The sequence below is a fragment of the Cydia splendana genome, chromosome 26, assembly GCF_910591565.1.
Source record: "Cydia splendana chromosome 26, ilCydSple1.2, whole genome shotgun sequence".
Lineage (NCBI taxonomy): Eukaryota > Metazoa > Arthropoda > Insecta > Lepidoptera > Tortricidae > Cydia > Cydia splendana.
In genome coordinates, this window is record NC_085985.1 from 324,381 (window position 1) to 338,872 (window position 14,492).

General features: G+C 40.4%; 1 protein-coding gene across 1 annotated transcript; it reads left to right on the forward strand.

Annotated features, from left to right (window-relative positions):
* Positions 1-345: 345 nt before the first annotated feature.
* Positions 346-9,741, forward strand: LOC134803102 (zinc finger protein 184-like). The gene is made up of 4 exons (XM_063775812.1): positions 346-538; positions 5,165-5,344; positions 8,192-8,584; positions 8,913-9,741. The coding sequence occupies exons 1-4, from the start codon at positions 487-489 to the stop codon at positions 9,542-9,544; spliced, it is 1,257 nt and encodes a 418-aa protein (XP_063631882.1). The 5' UTR covers positions 346-486; the 3' UTR covers positions 9,545-9,741.
* Positions 9,742-14,492: the final 4,751 nt, after the last annotated feature.

The following is a 14,492-nucleotide window of genomic DNA, read 5'->3' on the forward strand; positions in this document are numbered from 1 at the left end:
AGAAAATGAGACCAAATCACGGCCGTGGTCTTTTGTACTATTATGAATGCCTACTATTTTCTTTCTTATCTGTGACATCTCCACTCATCTGAGGGCCTACCGCGAACCACGTTCGACGTGTTGCCTCTCTATCGCACTTGTTAATTCGTACGTAAGTGTGACAGGGAGTAACACGTCGAACGTGGTTTGCGGTAAGCCTCCTCCACACTCGTGCGCGAATCGCGGCTTCACCCGCGATTCACGCGCATAGTCTGGAGGGGGCTGTAGGCCCTCTGACCATTGACTTGACCTGGATTTGACACTTGACAGTGACAGTGACAATCCGAAGACTGCCAAGCGTCGTATAATAAGCGCCCTGCAAAATTTTATTTTCAATATGTTTCATGAAAAATAATTTCTTAAGTTTCATACATTGGCATAGATATAACATTTATTTAGTTTACTCGCGACTTACGATAGTGACGAATAGAAGGGAGACGTGGCGGAATGTCGCCGGAGCATCGCATCAAGACGGAGCCTGGTCTTGAGCCCGACCAGGGTAAGTAGTCGCCAGTCAGAGCGTTGTCACATTGCGGATGTAGGATCTACAATGTCTGGTCGCGTCGTTTACTGGGGCGGGTCTCCCCGCTTCAGCGACACACTACAGCAAACATGCTTACACAATTATAGATATATGCACATAAACAAAAATTATTGGAAGTGCCAATCCGATATCGGATGTCGGATGACCCCATGACGCAGCCGATAGAGAGGTGAAAGATGTGGCATGAAGTCCGCCTTTATTGGGCGCCAATGTTTTGCTTTTGCCATGTAGATTTGTTAAATGAATAAATAAATATGGGTAAACACATAATATATATTACTGCTGTCTGCTGCCGGATCGGACAATGTGAAAACGCTCTCAGGCTCAATGTAAACTGTCCTCAAAACAATGATTTGATTTTGATTTATTTTTTCATATTGTGAAGACCGATCTGGCCTAGTCAGTAGTGTCCGATGCGATTTTGTTTTACGTCAAAGCATAGAGTAATATAAGTAAAGAAAGAGTGGTAACTCCATACATCCATTTTCTTACCAAAACAAGCGTTATTATATAGTCGTCGACATCTAAAGTCAAGTAGTGGAACTATTAGTACCCCTACTTGACACCAGATGGTTTACTAATGTGTTGCAGAAAGTTTTTTGACATATTTTTGTATTGCATAATGTTACTTGGCAGAAATGTCGTTTGGCAGAATTACCTTTCGCATATATCATTTAGCATATAAACACTTCGCAGAGTTTTAAAATCCAGAACCATGTTTTGGCATACTGTTGATGTTCATAATAGTCTTTTAAACGAATATTGTTTTCGCAGATAAATGTATTGCATAATATTTAGGTGGCATAAAGTTTTCAAGTTGAGTCTTCGTCAACGAGGAATGGTGTTAAAGATTTAATAAAACTACCCTCTGTCCTTCCACGGGTCTCAAACTATGTGCATACCAAAATCACTTTAGAAGTTATATAATCAGTCTATACAGACGGATAGAGTTATGATGGAATTGCTGTTTGCTAGTTTTTATAGTGTGTTACGTCGGCTTATACGGTAAAATAATCAGGGGTACACTACATAATTCCGAAATATTTTATGCCGAATTTTAAAATATCGAATTTTATTATTCCTATTTTTAAATGCTCGACCCATCAAAATTCCGATTGTCGTAATTACCGAACGATGAAAATCACGAAGTTTTATATTTCCGAATAGTAAAACCGACGATTTTTTAAATTCCGAACCACATAATTCCGAATATAACAATTCCGATATGGAGAAACACCGAATTTAACATTTACGATTTTTGATATCACGAATTCCGAATTGTCATAATTCCGAAATTTTGAATTACGATTGGACGTGATTCCTATTTTTTAAATTCCGAATAACGATATTCCGAATTTTTTGTTAAAAAATAAAGGTACCTACGTTTCTACGGGGGGTAGCAGTTCTAACGTAACCTAAACCTAATTTTTAAAAAACAGTTATTTACTGTAGGGGTCGCAGTTCTAACCTAATCTACACCTACTTTTCTAGTAGCAGTTGGTTTCTGTAAAGGTCGCAGTTCTAACCTAACCTAACCCACTTTTCTAGTAGCAGTTGGTTTCTGTGAATGTCGCAGTTCTAACCTAACCCACTTTTCTAGTTGCAGTTGGTTTCTGTGAAGGTCGCAGTTCTAACCTAACCCACTTTTCTAGTAGCAGTTGGTTTCTGTAAAGGTCGCACTTCTCACCTAACCTAACCTACTTTTCTAGTAGCAGTTGGCTTCTGTGAAGGTCACAGTTCTAACCTAACCTAACCCACTTTTCTAGTAGGAGTTGGTTTCTGTGAAGGTCGCAGTTCTAACCTAACTTAACCCACTTTTCTAGTAGCAGTTGGTTTCCGTAAAGGTCGCAGTTCTAACTTAAGCCACTTTTCTAGTAGCAGTTGGCTTCTGTGAAGGTCGCAGTTCTAACCTAACCTAACCCACTTTTCTAGTAGCAGTTGGTTTCTGTAAAGGTCGCAGTTCTAACCTAACCTAACCCACTTTTCTAGTAGCAGTTGGTTTCTGTGAAGGTCGCAGTTCTAACCTCACCTAACCCACTTTTCTAGTAGAAGTTGGTTTCTGTAAAGATCGCAGTTCTAACCTAACCCACTTTTCTAGTAGCAGTTGGTTTCTGTGAAGGTCGCAGTTCTAACCTAACCTAACCCACTTCGCTAGTAGCAGTTGGTTTCTGTAAAGGTCGCAGTTCTAACCTAACCTACTTTTCTAGTAGCAGTTGTCTTCTGTGATGGTCGCAGTTCTAACCTAACCTAACCCACTTTTCTAGTAGCAGTTGGTTTCTGTAAAGGACGCAGTTCTAACCTAACCTAACCCACTTTTCACCAGAAACCAACGGCTACCAAGCAGTTGGTTTCTGTGAAGGTCGCAGTTCTAACCTAACCTAACCCATTTTTCTAGTAGGAGTTGGTTTCTGTGAAGGTCACAGTTCTAACCTAACTTAACCCACTTTTCTAGTAGCAGTTGGTTTCCGTAAAGGTCGCAGTTCTAACCTAAGCCACTTTTCTAGTAGCAGTTGGCTTCTGTGAAGGTTGCAGTTCTATCCTAACCCACTTTTCTAGTAGCAGTTGGTTTCTGTAAAGGTAGCAGTTCTAGCATGTCCAAATGATTTAAATGCATTTTTTTTGCAGATCAATTTTAAAAACGGCTGACCATTTAATTACTTCCGTTTTGAAAATCACGAATTTCATTATTCCGAGTTTACAGTAGATCGAATTTCTGAATTCCGAATTATTTTATTTCCGATCGGTCAATGATTTTTCGGAATAGACAAATTCGGATTTTTTAAAAATCGGAACTTTAAGCTTTCGTTCATATGACAATCGGATTTTAAGTATTCGGAAATAGCGCAGTCGTGATTTTCTTCTTTCGTGGTTTTCAAAGTCGTGATTTCGATATTTCGTACGTATAAAAAATCGTGATTATGAAAATCGAGGTTATGAAAGTCGGAAAAACATATTTCGGAATATTTGGGTGTTCCCAATAATCAGTAACTATAAAGTCTGTCAGGTAAAAAGATGTTGAAATAAATTTTATAATCTAATGATAGGTACCTATCGTAATGTAATGCTCTAACCTTATCAATTTTTCTGGAATGTGTTCGTTTTTGTTGAGGTCGCAGTTCTAATCTAACCTACTTTGCTCGCAGCTGTTCGTTTTTGTATGAGGTCGTAGTTCTAACCTAACCTAACCTATTTTGCTCGCAGCCGTTCGTTTTTGTATGACGTCGTAGTTCTAACCTAACCTAACCTATTTTGCTTGCAGCCGTTCGTTTTTGTATGAGGCCGCAGTTCCAACCTAATATAACCTTCTTTTCTGGCACAGGTTTAATTTTGTTGGGGTCGCGGTTCTTACTTAACCCACTTTTCTGCTAATCGCAGAAAACATCACTATGCCATAATAAGAGTATGCTGCAGGATGATTATGGTACATAAAATTATGCTAAACTAAAGTCGGCGAAAGTAATCTTCTGCAAAATGTATTGTATGCATAGTAATAGTAATGCCAAGTAATAGTTATGCAAAATTATCATTTGACTAAAAGTGTTTCTGCGATACATGTTATGCAAAGTGTATTTCTGACAAACAATATTATGCCAGTTGTGGGGAACCCTGAAAATAGACTTCCGGTTATAATATTAGCTGAAAATTATTGAGTTTTCATTCACCGAGACATCTATTATCAACTAGCAGTACTGATAAATTCCGCTACATGACATGGTAGAAAACTGATATATGGAGTTACCACTCTTTCTTTACTTATATTACTCTATTTATGGTCAAAGTGAGATTCCTTGCAATGGTTCTTAGCTGTTTGATAAAAATAGATCCAGCAGTTTGCAAAATCTCTTATCCAAAATGATGTAAGGTAAGGACATTATTTAACTCAAATCCTGGTCTTTTCCAAAGTAGAGAGCCCCCACAAGGTTTCAATTTACGTCCTAGGAACCCTGGTGTTCACCTAGAAGCTTGTCAAACTAGCCTTATGCGCAACAACATTGTAACAATGGGCCCAAAGCTGTACAATAAACTACCATCTGACTTCAAAAGTACTAGTCCAAAGAAATTTAAAAGGTTATTGCGCAAATTTCTTTCGGAAAAATGTTATTATAATGTTCACGACTTTTTGTGTGATAGCAGTATGTAATGAGATAGTGACATTTAAATTATTACGTAATTATTTCTAATTTTAATTGAATATTAAACTGAGAACTTTGTAAGTTTTTATTACTAGTTAGTAGGGAGGTATATTATGTTAAGGTCAGTTGACATTTATAATTTTTAAATCTATTTTTCCAGTTTGTAACTCATATTTTAATTGTAAATAATTGTATTACTTAGCTATATTTTAAATATCGTAAGCCGTAAAGGTACATCATAGCTGCTGCATTGAAAAAACACCCTATCACCTTACACCTACGATGACGAAATAAAATTATTGATTGATTGATTGATTGATTAAGGTATTTTTGCTATAAAATGTATTTGTTTGGCATAATGCGCAGAGTTTTTTATTTTATTTAATAGTTATGTTATGAATTGTGTTGCTAACTATAATAAATAAATAATGGCAACTCATTGTCACAGCTGTCAATGGCCGAGTTCTCGTGGAGCATATAGAGGTGGTGATGTATATAAAGGAGGAGCCCCAATGCTCGGCCGGCGAGGGCTCAGATGTCTCGCTAACTAGCCCGCAGAACAACCTTCAAGTCAAGGAGCTAACGGCAGGATCAGAAACCCTACAGCCATCAGGTGATGAACTCTGTGGTAAGTCATTTATTACCCAAAGCGTAAAAACGGGACCCTATTACTAAGACTCCGCTGTCCGTCTGTCTGTCACCAGGCTGTAACTCATGAACTGTGATAGTGCCTATGCCTATAACGGCATTAAGTCCGCCTGTTGTACTTTTTGTATGTGCAATAAAGTTTAAAAATAAATAAATAAAAATAAATAGTAGAACAGTTGAAATTTTCGCAGATGATGTATTTCTGTTGCCGCTATAACAACAAATACTAAAAACAAAATAAAATAGATATATAAGTGAGGCTCCCATACAACAAACGTGATTTTTTTTGTCGGTTTTTGCGTAATGGTACGGAACCCTTCGTGCGCGAGTCCGACGCGCACTTGGCCGGTTTTTATTATTTTTAATAAAATGACTTCTGTGAGTTCCTTCTGTCCATTGGGACAATTTAACCAGTATCAAGGTAGAGCAAAATTTTATATAACTATGTCACCAATATCAAAAGTGTGGTCTTTAGGCCCCAGTACCAGTGGCTATCGATGGGCCATGCCAACTCACTGCCATGGCGATTTGAAGTGTCAAAGAATCCGACAACTTCCCGATGGCTCACTACGATAGAAAACTGATGGCCAGTCGTCCGCCATTGCATACCATTGCCCCCTGTATACAAGGGCGATTTATTTATTTATTCGTATGGCATTCATTATGAGTCGTTCCACAGTTTTATTTACAAATTAATGTCTAGGTTCTTCACCCATTGGGCTGCGTTATCACTAAACGCTATTAAGTCCAGAGGGTCACCAGGGTACATTCGTTTTGGGCACTCGTGAATTATATGGTGGATAGATTGTAGTGTCCGACCGAAACATGTTTTTTTGCCGAAACCGAAACCGAAACCGAATGTTCGGCTTTGGCTCTAGTTTCGGCCGAAACCGAAACCGAAACCGAAACTTTTGTCGACTTGTTAAAATCGTTGAAAAAATGTCATATAACCGCTTTTACACACATATTATGACGCTGTCAACACCCAATGTCCTTGAAATTGATGTTAGTTAAGCAGTTTTTTAAGAAAATTACTAGAGTTAAACCAAGATAATTCTGCAACGATTTTGATAACACGCAGTGCAAGTGTTATTTTAAGCGCCAAAACTTCTATGAAATGATGACGTATAAATAACAATTGCACTAGTTGCACTGCGTATGCAGTCAAGCTAACATGTAGATACAGGGTCAACCAAAAAACCAACGAAAAACGCGAGCGCAGCGAGCGCGAAATTTTTTGTTAACAATATCGCAAGGCCGGGTACCGATCTTCACCTAGGCCTAAAAGTCCGAAGTGCTCCAGTGAGGCGAACTTTCATGCGAAGTCAAAGCCGTGCTTCAGGCTTCAGGATAAGTAGTTGAGCACACCGGTTAAGTAGTTGACTTCAACCATTGTCCATTGTATTAAAAAGCGAGACCACAGGCCGAGCATGGCGCAGCGAGGCCAAAGGCTAACCTAGAAGTAGAGGACATGTGGAACACAAACCAATGGTAATTTGAGGTAAAAAGTGAGGCTAAGTTCGAGCATTCGTATGAAAAACTGTACTGGAGACACTTTTAAGGGTTTTTTCTTCGTTTTAATCAATAGTCAGCTGTTCAGCCTCGCAAAATATTAACTATTGAGAAAATCAACCTTGCGGCACTAGTTGAGCGTAGCCTTTAGCCTCGCTTAAAATTTGCCATTAGAGGTAGATAGGAAAATGACTGAATAAGTGAGTGAATAAGAGCGAAAAAGACATCGTTCGACTCGGGCCGAGCTGATACTCGGACAACTGCTACGTACGACAGTGCTATCTCATTCACTCCGATACAATTAGACAGTGTGCGCGTTATAGGTGTTGACAGCCTCTTAAAACTGCGTCGACCGTCCAATGGCGCCCTCATTAGTGGAATTGTGTTTTATAATAAACCAATTAATTTCCGTACCTACATGTAGGTAGTACTGTACATGAATCAGTATATGCAGGTATTAATATTGTTGTCCTACTTATTCCCCAACTTTTGGTCTTTGTCCGAAGTACCATTTCGTAAGTTTCGGCCCGGCCGAAAGGTTCGGCCGTTTTTTGGCCGAAACCGAAACTACAGCCGAAACATGATTTTTTGGCCGAAACTGGCCGAAACCGAAACCGAAACCGAACCTTCGGTCGGACACTAATAGATTGTATAGGCGCTCCGCAATCGCATTCCGGTGAGTTTTTCCACCCATACCGAAACATAAAATCGCCAGATCGACCGTGCCCTGTGCGAAGTCTATTAAGCTGGCACCATTCCCGTCTTGGGGCCGAGAAGCCTTTGGGCCTTTCAGTGGGATTGTATTCGCTGTAGGCTGTAGGCAGGTTGGAATTCCATTCCTCCATCCATTTATCTCCGATGTTGAAGTTATCCTTCATTAGTCGGTGTGCCGTTGAGTAAGACGGGTGGCGGGATTTTAGGCGTTGTCTGGGAGGACACATTAATTCAGGATAGGCTGGCAGTTCTGGATTTTTAGAGATTTTGGTGGCTTCGCTGAGCAGGGCTTGCTGTCTTCTGAGGTGTGGTGGGGGTATGTGGCTCAGTGTTGGTAGCCACTGGATTGGGGTCGACTGTATGGTTCCAGATATGCAGCGCATGGCTTTCCGCAATTGAACATCTACCTTCCCAGTATTCCCCAGCAGAGAAAACCAAGCTGAGGCCTGTAGTCCGGAGTACATCTGCGGTAGCTCCCCATGGTGTTCCGGTCAACCTATGCTACCTACACACACACAATGGCGATGGCTTGTCATGGATGGATGATGTAAGATTGTCCCCTGATATTATTTATAATTTATTCGTTGGTGTTTTATTTCAGCGTACGCCAGAGAAGCCAAACCGGAGATCGCCACAGTTCGCGTCAAGCAAGAGCTGATCGATCAGGGGGACTTAAAGCAGGAGATATCGCCAGACGTCGTCTATCAGATTAAAGTTGAGCGCATAGACGACGCGGGAGAGGGATTGGAGCTGGAGGGACCTGTGGAGCAAGGTGGACTGGATACAAGCCCTGGTGTGAAGGTCATTGGACCAGATACAAGCTCTGGTGTGAAGGTCGTTGGTCCGGATATAAGCCCTGGTGTGAAGCACGTCGTGAGACCGGATTCAAGCCCTGGTGTGAAGTTCATTGGAATGGATACAAGCCCTGGTGTGAATTTCGTTCACCACACACAGGGGAGCAGGCGGAGAAAGCAGGCCCGCACTCAATCCGAAGGTAAATTATCCCTTCTTTTACCAAAATTCACATGGTTATTTTTTCTTGCTATTCGATTCTTACCATAAAACTTAGCAGTTTGTTATAAACCTGTGTTAAATATTGTCCCTATGACGAAATGACCGATAGGTAATGACTAACGATTATCAACTGTTTGTTAGAGTTGACAGACGTTTAAGAATAACACAGACACTAAGGTCAGTTAAGGCAGGCAACAGTTCAAGGCAATTCTACCAGCCAACATATAAGGAAACAACTCCAAATTTGCATCATGCTTTGCATCAGTAGGTATTTGTTATGTTAGTGTAAATCAGTTTTGTTTGTCTAGCGCGTGATGATTCCGCTGCGAATGAGTCTCCCGAGCGACGACAGAAAACAAAAGAAAACGGTGAAACTTCTACAAAGAAACGAATAAAAAGGCAACCCGGGCCTCACCTGTGTGACGTATGTAACAAAGAGTTCAAGAAAGCGAACAAGTTAGTAATACACAAGCGAACACACACAGGGGAGAGGCCATACGCCTGCAACATATGCCATAAACAGTTCTCGTATTCCAACGGTTTGAAAGTACACCTAAGAACCCACACCGGGGAAAAGCCACACGTGTGCCATACGTGTAACAAAAGATTTGGGCAGTGGAGCTCTTTGAAAGCCCACGAAAGAATTCACACAGGCGAGAAACCATATTCATGCGAAATATGTAAAAAAGAATTTGCGCAACTGAATAACCTGAACAAACATCAGCTCGTTCACACTGAAATAAAGCAATATTCGTGCGAAGTATGTAAAAAAGAGTTCAAAGATAATAATAGTTTAAAAAGACATGAACCGATTCACATAGATGAAAAACTTTTTCCATGTGGAAAATGTAAAAAACACTTTGCAACAACGCGCCATTTAAGGGACCACGAGCGGGCGCACACAAGGAAGAGAAGACGCCATTCTAGCGGGACGAGTTAACAAGTTGTTATTATCCATCATTTATACCAACATGGGAGAGAAACCATTCTTGCAAAATATGTAATTTACAGAGAAAATAACTAACTTATACCAAAGAAGTAAACGAGGATTGAGAGTAAACACTGAATAACCGACTTTTTTTGCCTAATGCATGCATATGAATAGTGCATAGTATCGATAGACCCACCCTGAATAACGGCCACTCGGCGTTTCGGGCAGGGGAGCGATTTTTGAATTTCTACCGCTCGGTATCGTGTATTTCATTCAATAATAACTAAACTGGGGGTAATTACCCCCGTGGGGGTAAAACTGGTATTTTACAGGGGTAATAAGCTAACCTAATATAACAATACACCAAACGTACACGTTTTATTTTTTATTACCATTGGAAGGAGGGGTAAAATCAGGTTCCCTAGTTAGTCATAGGGGTGGCCGGACTGAAAAGGTTAGGAACCACTGTACTAATAGAATTGAAAACGAGTGGTGAATACCACTCGATTCACAATTTCTATCGCTCGTATTTCAAAAATTACCACTAGAGTGACGAAATCGAGCGCTCCTAATTCAAAAATCGGCCCCACATCGGCCTTCGCTGCGTTACACAGAACGGATACGTATGTATTTAACATTTTCCTGTTTAACATTTTCATTAAAAAAAAAACATTTAAAATGACGTTATTTTTGCGAACCTGAGTCTGCTCTCAAATATGGCGAGAAGTGTTATCTTACACATTACAAAACAAAGTCCCCCGCCGCGTATGTCTGTATGTTCGCGATAAACTCAAAAACTACTAATAACCCTTTTCCATGCATAGTACGATTTATCGACCACATACGCGTCAATAGAATTTCAACATTTCCGATTTAAGGTTTAAATTAGATTGTACTTTCTAGAAATGAACCTTGCCTTCAAATAAATCATCGAAGCTGTATTCATTATTGCAATACTACTACGAATAGACTAGGAAGCCATTACAAAACAATGTAAACAAAAAGATTTGACAATTGTTTTATTTTTAATACAAACTTGTATCGCTGACTGTACCACAGAATAAATAATAGTACTACCGTACAGATTTACAGAAAGGAAACTTCCTACAAAACCGAAGTTTGACAGCGGTTCAGGGTCGAATCATGCTGTCCCTTTCTAATATATGGCACTATCCCTTTCGGCTAATTAGGGTTGTCAAAATTCAAGCCATTATATTATCTGTGGTCGTGCACGCAAAGGGACGTCAAGTTGTGTCAACCCTAATAATTGCTCGGAGCAATGCTGAGCCAAACGGAGCAGTTTGCCCGAAGGGAGGAGTGTCGCATCCCAGACTGTACTATTCTTTCCACAGGCAACTAATACTCATCGAGACAATTCTAAAAAGTAAAAACCCCACAATTAGGTTGCGTTGTTTTATCCGAGTTTCCATGGCCACCTCCTGTCTCCACATCAGATCAGCTCGATGGTACCATAATGTTGCATTTTTTTTTTTTTAAATATTAGGGGACATCTTACACAGATCAAACCTAGCCCCAAACTAAGCAAAGCTTGTACTATGGGTACTAGGCGACGATATACATACTTGTATAGATAAATACATACTTATATACATAGAAAACAACCATGACTCAGGAACAAATATTAGTGTTCATCACACAAATAAATGCCCTTACTGGGATTCGAACCCAGGACCATCGGCTTAGCAGACAGGGTCACTATCCACTAGACCAGTCCGGTCGTCATTGTCACCAGACTTACTCATTTATGCAATTTTCAGCTTCATTAGAAGTCGGGAAGTGGGTCTCTAACTTGCAAGATTTGACCCGTACACAATTGTGTGATACGTCGGGACAAGGCATACGAAAGGTTAAAGGCCCGTGCACACCGGCTTGCGTGTGCGTGACGTGCGCTATAAATGCTATAATGTTGGAGCCGCACACGCACACGTCACGCAAGCGGTGTGCCGTCTCTCATAAGGATCTGTATATTACAACGCCGCGCGAGCACGTACACGTCACGCACACGCCGGCTTGCGTAAAATGTTGGAGCCACACACGTACACGTCACGCAAGCGGTGTGCCATCTCTCATAAAGATCTGTATACTACAACGCCGCACGCGCACGTCACTCACACGCAGTCTGTGTGCACGCGCCTTAAACCTTTTGGACGCCAATGACCGATATATCCGCACCGCAGGTCCAACGCCAAAGACGGATTAACCCATTCAGGGCCAGCGACTCAGCGTATGGGTCATGCTCAAACAGTTCCGCAGGGCCAGTGACTCACATGTGAGTCTTGAATAAATTGTGATTTAAACTTAAACGAAACGTAATTTGATGTAATAACGTAAGTATCATATAAGCTAACAACCAATTCTATAAGGTATATTAGGTAAAAAAAATATAAAATCGTATTTTTTAATGAAAACAGGTCTAGAATATTCAAGTTTGGTTTACTATCAGTGCAATATAGTTAATATACTGAAATTCTAGATACATATGCGTTGCAAGCAAACAGAAAAATCCATATTTAAAAAATACAAAAAATATATATATTTCAGAAGTTATTGACATGGCTCAAGGTATGGGTCACCGTGGCCTGGCGCTACTTGTAATAACTACTAATGTTTCCGTAGCAGGCTAAAATAAACTTTATTGGCTGGTTTTAAAGCTTATTTCATGTTGAAGCTGTTTGGTATTGTACCATTTTACAACCGATTACTGTTTGGATGATGGTAAGCCACATTTTGTAGTAACCAAACCGTAGTATGTATAATAATATTTTGTTTTGTATGAGGGGTAAGGCAACTAGGATTTTCTCCCACTGTACATTTATGTCATAATATTTGGTGATCGTTGTATTGTATCTTAGGCAATTACCTACTAACGATGATGTTAAGGTTCATTTTTTTCGTTTTAATATAAAACAAGGCGGTTGAAACAGTCATCACTAACTAATATGTATTGTATTACAAATAGTTTGTGACAAATATCTACAAGTTCTTTAAAACATCGTGGTTTCTACGGCAGATTAGAAAGTAAGTACTATAATACATTTTAAGTTCTCTATTGTTACTAATATAATGGTGTTTACCAAAACAACGATAAATGACCGACCAGGTGTAAGCTTATCGGACACACTTGGACAATAAACAAGGAATGCATCCGAGCGGCGGCGGCGGTATTATCTTTCATGTGGTATTTGTCACAAGAGTTCAAGAAGTGATTCATCCCATCCCCCCAATTAGAGATGTATTTTGGATAGTGTCCGACCGAAGGTTCGGTTTCGGTTTCGGCCAGTTTCGGCCAAAAAATCATGTTTCGGCTGTAGTTTCGGTTTCGGCCAAAAAACGGCCGAACCTTTCGGCCGGGCCGAAACTTACGAAATGGTACTTCGGACAAAGACCAAAAGTTGGGGAATAAGTAGGACAACAATATTAATACCTGCTTATACTGATTCATGTACAGTACTACCTACATGTAGGTACGGAAATTAATTGGTTTATTATAAAACACAATTCCACTAATGAGGGCGCCATTGGACGGTCGACGCAGTTTTAAGAGGCTGTCAACACCTATAACGCGCACACTGTCTAATTGTATCGGAGTGAATGAGATAGCACTGTCGTACGTAGCAGTTGTCCGAGTATCAGCTCGGCCCGAGTCGAACGATGTCTTTTTCGCTCTTATTCACTCACTTATTCAGTCATTTTCCTATCTACCTCTAATGGCAAATTTTAAGCGAGGCTAAAGGCTACGCTCAACTAGTGCCGCAAGGTTGATTTTCTCAATAGTTAATATTTTGCGAGGCTGAACAGCTGACTATTGATTAAAACGAAGAAAAAACCCTTAAAAGTGTCTCCAGTACAGTTTTTCATACGAATGCTCGAACTTAGCCTCACTTTTTACCTCAAATTACCATTGGTTTGTGTTCCACATGTCCTCTACTTCTAGGTTAGCCTTTGGCCTCGCTGCGCCATGCTCGGCCTGTGGTCTCGCTTTTTAATACAATGGACAATGGTTGAAGTCTGTGCTCAACTACTTATCCTGAAGCCTGAAGCACGGCTTTGACTTCGCATGAAAGTTCGCCTCACTGGAGCACTTCGGACTTTTAGGCCTAGGTGAAGATCGGTACCCGGCCTTGCGATATTGTTAACAAAAAATTTCGCGCTCGCTGCGCTCGCGTTTTTCGTTGGTTTTTTGGTTGACCCTGTATCTACATGTTAGCTTGACTGCATACGCAGTGCAACTAGTGCAATTGTTATTTATACGTCATCATTTCATAGAAGTTTTGGCGCTTAAAATAACACTTGCACTGCGTGTTATCAAAATCGTTGCAGAATTATCTTGGTTTAACTCTAGTAATTTTCTTAAAAAACTGCTTAACTAACATCAATTTCAAGGACATTGGGTGTTGACAGCGTCATAATATGTGTGTAAAAGCGGTTATATGACATTTTTTCAACGATTTTAACAAGTCGACAAAAGTTTCGGTTTCGGTTTCGGCCGAAACTAGAGCCAAAGCCGAACATTCGGTTTCGGTTTCGGTTTCGGCAAAAAAACATGTTTCGGTCGGACACTAATTTTGGAGTAACATGGGAAATATTATTTAGTCACGATTTATTCGTGGGCGACTTTATACTCCTCCTGTGCTGTTTAGTGATTTCGTATTTTGTGACCATGGCTATGGATTACCGGAATTTGAACCCGCCTAACCAAACTGCAATAATTAGTTTTTTTTTGATAGGCACAGAAAAACGGTGGTTAGTAAAAATGTTGCATAATGCTGTTCAACTGGCCGGCTTCATAAGCGGCGATTTATTTACCGTGCGCGCCAGGCTCGAGACCCATAAGCCGAGTCATACGTTTTAGCTAAAAACGGTTTGTATGGTGGCCCGGCGTATTGTGTACGCTCAGCGGTTCGTGGCCATGAATGGGTTAATCGGTCGCAGACCA